The sequence below is a fragment of the Phoxinus phoxinus genome (genome assembly GCF_949152265.1).
Source record: "Phoxinus phoxinus genome assembly, chromosome: 14".
NCBI lineage: Eukaryota > Metazoa > Chordata > Actinopteri > Cypriniformes > Leuciscidae > Phoxinus > Phoxinus phoxinus.
The window spans coordinates 17,623,303-17,632,763 of record NC_136889.1 but is presented as its reverse complement, the minus strand read 5'-3'; the positions used below and the strand labels follow the sequence as shown (position 1 = coordinate 17,632,763).

The following is a 9,461-nucleotide window of genomic DNA, read 5'->3' as shown; positions in this document are numbered from 1 at the left end:
CACAATGGGCCATGAGGGTCGGGTACGAGTCAAAAGAAGTATACTTTGCAAGGCTGTGCGTGTAAAAGAACAAAGTATACTTTTTAGCTTAATAATACAATAATAGCTTCTTTAACCAAAATAACCAAAGGGGAGGCAACAAATTATATTATTATTATTTTCAAAATGTTCTAGTCTCATTTATTGTAGTGTTATGTTTTAGACAGGCTCTACAATCAATGCACTGAAGTCTGCAGCCATGTAGATTGAGATTTTAAACAGTTTTATTTCAGGAAGCACAAAATAGGCCTTTGCCTGAATACTGTACAGGTCATATACAGATTGGTCATATATAAAGCATATATAAATAAAGATGACTTGTCTTGATTTAAAAACAAAGCAAAAATTACTTTTAAAACAAAGCAAATGAGGCTGTGATAATAATAATAAACTTTATTTTATAAAGCACCTTTAAAAGCAGTTTCTCAAAGCATTGCACACAATAAGCAATACAATTGAATAAATAAAGAACAAAATAAACATCAACAAAACAAAAATCAACAAAATAATTAAATAAACATCAACAAGCAAAATGCAAGTTTAAAACAATATGTCTTGAGTTGACCTTTAAAAATGGCATATGTCTGGAGTTCAAGAGAAATTCAAAGATCTGGAGCATTGGAAGAGAAAGCCTCAGAAAGTGTCACCCACAGTTCTTAAGTGTGTTTGAGGAACAACCAGCAAGTTCGATTGTGAGGATCTGCGATTAGGATTATAGGGATGTAACAGTTCTGTTAAATAATACGGTGCTTTATATGTGAGCATCATAATCTTAAAATACTGGGAGCCAATGCAAGGATTTCTAAAGTGGAGTAATATGATCGCATCTCCTGGACCCAGTTAAGATCCTTGCGGCCGGATTTTGTACATATTGGAGCTTGTTTAGTGTGGCTTTAGAAACTCCGGCTAAAAGGACGTAACAGTTTATTTTTTATCAGCTTTTCTGCTACAGGAAAATGTAACATAGGACACAATCTTGCAATGTTTCTGAGACGGAAAAAGAAGTTTAAACTGTACTCTGAACAAAATAATCAAATGAAAGATTAGCATTGAAAATAACTCCAAGGTTCCTCACTTTGCTCTGGGTTTCCAAAACAGAGCTATCAAAAGTCAGACAGAGAACCAGCTTTGGAAATTTGATGACGGGAACCAATGAGCATAACTTCAGTTTTAACAATGTTCAGACACAGGAAATTATTACTCATCCACGTTTTTATCTCATAAGATCAGCGTCAGGGCGCTCATCTGGTTTAGAATGTATATAAATCTGCGTATCGTCAGCATACAAACGATAATTGAGGCCGAGCGATCACTAGAAATGATCAATGGTGACAGATAAATATTAAAAAGTAAAGGGCCCAAGGCTGACCCCTGAGGAACACCAGTGAAAACAGAGCTAATCTCAGACCTATGGCCACCCACTAAAATGTACTGCGAACGGTCAGTTAAAGAGGATCTAAACCACTTAAAAACTGTCCCGACACACCAGCCACTGTTTCAAGACGTGTGAGTAATAGACTGAGATCAACACTATCAAAAGCGGCTCTTAGAGCAAGAAGAATGAGAATGGATGTTGCGTCAGAGTCAGAAGCCATCAATAGATCATTGCGTGTGACTTTAACCAAAGCCGTCTCGGTACTGTGAAATTTACAAAAACCCGACTGAAGGGGTTCAAAAAGGTTATTAATCGTGAGATAGTTACACAAATGAGAGTCAACAATACGCCCAAGTATTTTAGCCAGAAATGTAAGATTCGAGATAGGACGATAATTATTAAAGTCGTCCAGGGAAACATTCTTTTTTTTTATTGTTCATTTAATTCTGCAAACATAATCCCAAACAATAAGGTGGAGGTTTGATTGGCAGATTTAGTCACACAAACAGCACAAGTGGCTTGTGAAGAAACAGACCGGCTGTATGACAATTTCATGTAAGCAGAATATCGCTGGGAAATCGCTAAACTCCAGCGCATGTTCGTTTTCAGATCATCAGTGCTTTTTAGAGTGCAGTGTAGAGCGAGCGTGCAAGGATTGCCAGATTGCACAGATTAAGTAAAACACTGGGCAGAAAATGTAAGAGAAAAGCTCTGTTTGGGGAATTTAAGCTATTTACATCTGGCAACCACAATCATCAGTGCTAGTGGGGACTTGTTATCAATGCAAGATAACACAAATGTCAAATAAAAAAAGCATTTTCAGGAAAAGTAATGAGCGGGCAAATATTGTGACGATTATTTAAAATGAATCGAGAGAGGCAGACATCGTTATCGCAAATTAAAATATGATAAATTGTGCAGCCCTACTTCTTAGTGCGCAAATTGTCGTTATACCATCATGGAGCAGAGCGAGCAAAAGTAACCTTGCGTGACCTCAGAGGAGCAAAAGAGTCTAGATTAGCAGCAAGAGCGTTATTTAACTGTGAGACTTTCTCCTCCAAAGATGTAAAGTGCAGATTACTTACAGTGGAAACAACAGAATTGGAAAAAACTGTCTGATCAATAGATTTCCACTTCCGAAATGTTACAGTTCGAATGGTAGGTGCACAAAAATAATGTAGTTCCCAATTAAAGAAGAAAGCTGATTGATCGGACAGTCCGAGGTCAACGGATGAAAACTGCGATACAAATGAGTCATTTATAATCACAAGATTCAGAGAATGGCCTTTGCAGTGAGTCGGGCCAGTTACCAATTGCAAGAAATTAAAACAGTCAAGTAGCGATAAAAGGTCCACATGAATGTTGAAATCCCCGACAATATGAACTCTGTGGAACTTCAGGGTCAATATTGACAGAAAGTCAGCAAATTTTGACATAAAAACTGCATGTGACTTAGTCTTAGGTGGTTTGTAGACTGTAGCAATGATTGTAGAAGCAGGAACAGAAATAGTCAAAACCAAGCAATCAAATGCTGAAAACTGAGGAACAGTGATGACTTGATGACTTGTTTCCAGTCTTGCAGTCTCTCATGTTCTTGCTCAGACGTGGACGGCTCTGAGATCTCTGGTGTGGCGGCTTGAGTTCCTGTCAGGTTGGGGTTGGACTTCAGGCTTCGGGTCACGTCTCGAGCTCAAGCCCTCGACCAACGACAGCAAGTGTGTTATTTCCTATCCAACACAAAGATTATATGAACATGTGAACTCATGGATGTTTTTTTAGAGCTGATTTACAACAGAACTGAATTCTTGCAATTGCATCACTGATTCTGTTATTTTCCTGTTTATTACTGTGAAGCCGCTCTGAAACAATCTGTGTTGTATAAAGCGCTATATAAATGAAGGTGACTTGACTATAACAAGAACATTACAATGAACACACATTTGAAAACCTCACTACAAATACTCCAGAACTGAAGATAAATGATAATAATCCTACTCTGTCTGTTACACTTCCTCACACCTGAAATCACTGATCGAGTGAATCTCCTGAACATCTCCTGATCTTCTCCTGATCATTTCTAATCCATTCATGTTGTAACATCTGCTCTAACGTCGGGCGTTTAGTTGGATCCAGGGTTAGGCACTGGCTAATCAGATCACTGCATTCTGTACACATTTTATTAAGGAGAGAGCTGGTTAGTCATGACCATGTGACACGAATGGTGGCATCTATGAAAACAGCATCTGAAACATGATTAATATAAGGTAAACTGTTCTTTATCTTTCTTTAAAGGTGAAGTATGTATTTTCTGTGGCACCGAGCAGAATTACAAAAATATAGCATATTTTCAAACAACCAAACGCCCCTTTCGCTTGTCGCGCCTCCCTCAACTCAAACATCACAAACGCAGCTCTTACTGGTTTTTCTGAAGGCATGTTCTATGAGGAATCATTTGATCTGTGTTGCATTTGTCTTTATGAACATTTGTGTTTCTGAACGGGTGCATGATGATGCTGTATGTTATTGAAGCGTCCTTTATAGCGTGTTGCATCTCAATGCCCCATTCGCTTTGACGCGTTCATGACCGGTTTAATCTTTAAAGGTATAAATGCAGTGAATTTTGGCTTTCACTTCTGTGACTAAAGCTGAATATCTTTTCCCATGATCCCACAGCGGCTAAACACCCTCAGTAGCCACGCCCCCAAACACACGCTATAGGTTGGGCTGGAAAGACATTGGGAGGCTCAATGTTTACACTTTTGGGGGAGATAAACCCATAAATGACATACTAATAGTAATCGATGAACAATAAACTGGGAGAAGAGAATGTATTTTAACATAAATCTTACGTATTTCACCTTTAACTCTCTCTGTGTACGGAGTCTCCCCTTTATGTGTGTGTTTATCAATGTCATCAATATTATTCACTCACCTTTGGATAAGTTGGAGTTCAGAAATGTAACTTTGGCTTCTGTGATTTCCAATGTATTGAGAAAAGGACGACATGGGTTCACCATCTCGTACAACATCACTCCTAGAGCCCAGACATTTGTTGGGACGGCGTGGAATCGAGGTTCAGTGTGGACTTCAGGTGGGCAGTAATCCAGTACTCCTGTAAGTAAGACATTCGCACATTGTTGAGCAATTTTTTTTAAAGCATCAAATAATCAGTAAGTCGCTACATTCAGGTTTTCACACTCCAAAAATGCTCACCAACGTATATGTCACTCTCGTAGCCGTCAGCACTAAGTAGGTGACCGCTGCCAAAGTCTATCAGCTTGAGCTGTAACATGTTTTTCCTCAACAGGAAATTCTGCGCATGAACATCACTATGAAAAACGCCGCGCTCAATGCAGTGTTGAACTGCCAGCACAGCCTGTCGCATGATGATCCGTGCTGTTGTTTCATGCAGTTGAGGATTACGACTGATGAAGTCCAGCAAGCTCTCGCACGGTTCAGGGAACTCCATGATGAGAGTGAATTTTCGAGGGTGTTCAAACCAATCGTACAGCTGTATGACATAGGGGCTTATGGGTTCTTGCCTCATCTTTAGCAGCAGCGCCACTTCTGTAATGAGCGGTTTGGGATGCCCAGGCTAGAGAAAAGTAGTAGACAGAAGGTTAGCTGGGTAAAAATCTGAAGAAAACATCATTTTAAAATATACTTTTTTAAAAATCTTTGTAGATACGATCATCAGAGCCTTTCCAGGCTTATTTGTCTATTATATTTACAGCGAATGCTTCACACAGGTGTATTGACTACAGTAATCAGCACTTAAACAACACATACACATTCAGCTTTTGACCAACTTACAATAGCAAGATAAAGATCGTTGTAAGTCTTGCGCATCCGCTTGATGGCAACCTGCAAAAACACACAAAAAAACTGTATTCAATAACAGTAACAGTATTTAAGCGCCTGACTTTGCACATAACATTTACCATTTGAGCATCTGAGTATTAAACCAAATACTTGAAAAATAAAATACAATTCAGCAAGATTGCTTTACCTTTTTGCCATCCAATTTCCGTGTTCCCTCGAACACTCTTCCGAATCCTCCGGATCCAATCATCTCTCCCACGTTATAGAGAGTCTCAAAGGACCCTAAAAAACAAATCAGAAAAATATGAGAAATATATGAGCTTGCTAGATCCTTGGTTTTATATTAAAAATATCAGTGCTGGTTGTGTCGAGAAAATAATTTTTTGAAAACAAGTCTATCTTTATTAAAAAACAATACGATAATACTCTTTAAACCAATGTTGGAGAAATAATTTGTGCAGATTTACCGTTATTCGGCTTGACGGCGGAGTGATCGGGATCAGGTGATGAAGGATCAGGATCAGAATCCAGATCCGCTGGAGGAACGAAAGGCTCCACATCATCCACAGCAAAACAGCAGAGGAACGGATACTTCACAGCCTTCCACATCCTTCTGAGCAAAGAACCAGATCGTTTCCTCTTCTTGGGTTTTTCTGAAATGAAGAAAAACAATTGACTTACCGGTATTAAAAACATCAATGACGTCAAATTAAGCAAAGATATACAGTAATGACATAACTTACATTTTACTGTTAAATTCTAATCTGTTATGTTACAAATCCAAAGAAAATTCCAGCAAAATTTTGCAGAGCAGCAGTAAATGTGATTGGACATAAACATGATAAAAACTATACTAATTATTAGCAACATCTCTATCTGTACACTTTACAGTCTCCAGCCTTATTTCAGTCTCACCAGTCGAGCTCTTGTTCACCGGTGGCGGTGGTTCCATACGGACATTTGAAGTCTCCGTTGGGTCGATGGGAACTTGACCTGGCAGCGGAGGGCACATAAACTCTTCAAAGCTGTTGGTCCTGGACAATCTCCTGTTGCCGCCACTGCCCTGTTCATATTGGCTTTCCGATCTATCGCCACTCCGCTTCCTCTGGACGATGTACGAGCCTTTGCTGCTGAAGCTCTTCAACCCACATAACCACCTCTTCACATTTCCCACAGAGCGGGACGAAGATGATGTGGACATGATGCCCGGTGAAGAGTCTGGGGAAACATTTTTAATAATATTACAATTTGGTCACATCAAATTGTTACTTTATTTAAATTTTTTCAACTTTCTTTTTGAATGATAAATTACTTATTAACTGAGCCATAAATTCTTCAATAAAAGCCTATCCTGACCTCTGTGACAGCGTTTCGGTGAAGTGGACGGACGTCCATCATCTGGGCTCTGCAACTCCCTCCTGCTGTCAGTCCGATCTGTGGACACAGAAAAAGAAAACTCAGAAGATGATGTGGACATGATGCCCGGTGAAGAGTCTGGGGAAACATTTTTAATAATATTACAATTTGGTCACATCAAATTGTTAATTTATTTTAATTTTTTCAACTTTCTTTTTTGAATGATAAATTACTTATTAACTGAGCCATAAATTCATCAATAAAAGCCTATCCTGACCTCTGTGACGGCGTTTCGGTGAAGTGGACGGACGTCCATCATCTGGGCTCTGCAACTCCCTCCTGCTGTCAGTCCGATCTGTGGACACAGAAAAAGAAAACTCAGAAGACTGAGGGGTGAAATATCCTGGAAGCTTCTGGATCAGTGTCTGGGTCAGGTCTGGCAGTGGATCCTGGGAGAAAACAGATGTACTGGAGCTGGAGCTGGAGCTGGAGCGGCCTGAGTCTGGAATATTTCAGACATCACATAGTTAGAAATGTTTAAAATAATCAATAATGTCAGCGGTCAATTACTAATTATTACTATAGTTAACGTTACTCAAATTTAAAAGTTTATTTTAAATGCAAGGAATCAAATACATGTGATAACTTAGCTGGTAAAATTTATAAAATGGGTTACCTTCACATTAATTTAGTCAATCATTGTACAACATCATACCATAACATACCATAAACAAATGAAAAACTAAAGCACTCACCTCCTCTTTCACCCATGAGAGCCTGAGACATCTTCCTTCAACCTAAAATAAAAACAATACAGAAATACAATACAAAATACAATACAATAAAACACTAACGTTACCCTTCTCAGAAATACTCCTCCCCCCAAAAAATAAAATTAAAAATAAAACAAAAAATTAAAAACTCCAAACACCTTCTCACAAAATAACAATAAACAAAAGTATCCTCGGAAATAAAATTAACTTTCAAAAATATAACTTAAGGATAAAATATAAAGGATATATCCTCCGATGTTCTTCTAGAAAGTCTCCTCTCAGAAATCCTCCGAACAGTTTTGAAATCTCAAGATCGATCGCACAGAAACTCTGCAAAAGTTTGTCAATTCGCCTCGTCTCTCAACCAACAAACAGCGCTCGGTTCGAGTGTGTATCAGTCAGCATTCATAACACACGCGTCGCTATAGAAACTAAAATTTAAATCACTCAAATGCAGTCAGGATTCATAACAGGGGTCGCTATAGCAACACAAATTCGAATCACTCAAATGCACGCACGCACGTGCTATGAGCACAGCACGTGAGCTCACATCGAAACTGAACACATTTATTGAATAGTTACAAACTTAATTTTTACGTTTTCTTTAATAATACATATGAGATGTATTATTTTTGAACAGTTATTTGTTTTGACACGTTTTCAAAACTGTCACCTTTTTCTCCACACAATTCCCAAAACCAGTCACAAAATGGGAAATGCCCCACATCTCCTACAAAATGTAACACTGCATTCAAAATGCCATAAACACGTGTCAGGACACTTATTTCATAATAGTACATTTTTGAATATAATACCATAAACACTGTTGTTCTAAATGTAAAGCTCTTTGGTCTTGCATAGGCTTATCTCAATACCAGTGTTGTGCCTGAACGCCTTCATTGAACAATAGTTCATGAACTCGTTCATATTTTGGGCGAACGTGAACTGAACGTACTGTATTACTGCCTGATGAACGTTACTGTGAACTCGTTCATTCTGGTGTCGGTGAACGGCACGCTCTCTCCGTTTAACTTCGTTCAATGGGGTGCCAGATTTCTATAGAGCCTTCCAGGCAAAATCCGGCTAAAACACCCCGTAAACGGCCTTAATATGTAGCGGGGAAAACACCCAATCTGGCAACACCAGCCACCAGTGTCTCCTGGCTCTCTCGGTCGATCTCGTTCATCAAAATGAACAAATCTTTTTTCCGAGTCATTTCGTTCATTTAAGGGGCTTTAAATGTTATACTATTAACTGGCAAATTCCCCGAACACATCCACTTACGCAATCTTGATCATATTCTGAATTATTAAATCATTATAATGCAGTCAAAAATCGTTTACAGGAAACATAAATAATTACTTTACCTTCCGAGTCTTTCGTTCATTTGTCACGTGACAGACGCAATGAATGGATTCATGAACGACTCATCACTAAACTCAAAACAAAAAGCAGCATTTAAACGAGTTTTATGACAAGGTCCGTGAGGATGGGAAACATCTGACGCACAGCTTCAGTGTTAAAACTGATAAAATAATTGCTGTGTTTCTATAAATGGGCTGTGGCAATCGCTTGGGCACACACACATGCACACACATTTTGTTGTAGATATAGATATTTGAAATAAATGATAGGTTAAGAAATGCTTACTGCAAATCTAAGTAAAATACCATTTTCTGGTTTCTTATTAATCATCATGTGGCAGAATTGTCAAACCTGAGAGCTCAGTGCAAATTAAGTGATAAACTTTGACAAAATGTGATTATAATAGTGTTATAATAGTGAGTGTTTTATAATGTCTAAACATGAGTGCAAAAGCACCTCTGAATAGAACTCATTGGCTCACTTTCATTTTAAAAGTGTTAGTTTCCAACAGTAATCTCCACTAAAGCAAAGTAGTTTTTCCATGTTAACTCCATTAAGCAGGCTCTCTCTCTCACACACACACACACACACACACACACACACACACACACACACACACACACACACACACACACACACACACACACACACACACACACACACAAAGACAAATATTTTTTCAATGTAATTGGGATATGTGATTGTGAAATATTGTTTAATGGTCTATAAGC

The 9,461-nt window shown here is 38.5% G+C and overlaps 1 protein-coding gene across 4 annotated transcripts; it reads right to left on the bottom strand.

Annotated features, from left to right (window-relative positions):
* Window positions 1-2,987: 2,987 nt before the first annotated feature.
* Window positions 2,988-8,425, bottom strand: LOC307011023 (uncharacterized protein). 4 transcript variants are annotated; one of them, XM_079636264.1, is made up of 11 exons: window positions 7,348-8,408; window positions 6,870-7,094; window positions 6,593-6,670; window positions 6,152-6,454; window positions 5,704-5,889; window positions 5,424-5,518; window positions 5,228-5,278; window positions 4,628-5,009; window positions 4,347-4,526; window positions 3,434-3,579; window positions 2,988-3,141 (listed from the first exon to the last, which is right to left on the bottom strand). In XM_079636264.1, the coding sequence occupies exons 1-10, from the start codon at window positions 7,376-7,378 to the stop codon at window positions 3,440-3,442; spliced, it is 1,671 nt and encodes a 556-aa protein (XP_079492390.1). In that variant the 5' UTR covers window positions 7,379-8,408; the 3' UTR covers window positions 2,988-3,141; window positions 3,434-3,439. The 4 variants fall into 4 exon arrangements, with proteins under 4 accessions (XP_079492390.1, XP_079492392.1, XP_079492391.1 ...); XM_079636266.1 differs by lacking the exon at window positions 3,434-3,579 and having other exon boundaries at window positions 7,348-8,421; XM_079636265.1 differs by lacking the exon at window positions 2,988-3,141 and having other exon boundaries at window positions 3,433-3,579; window positions 7,348-8,419.
* Between the last annotated feature and the right edge of the window lie 1,036 nt (window positions 8,426-9,461).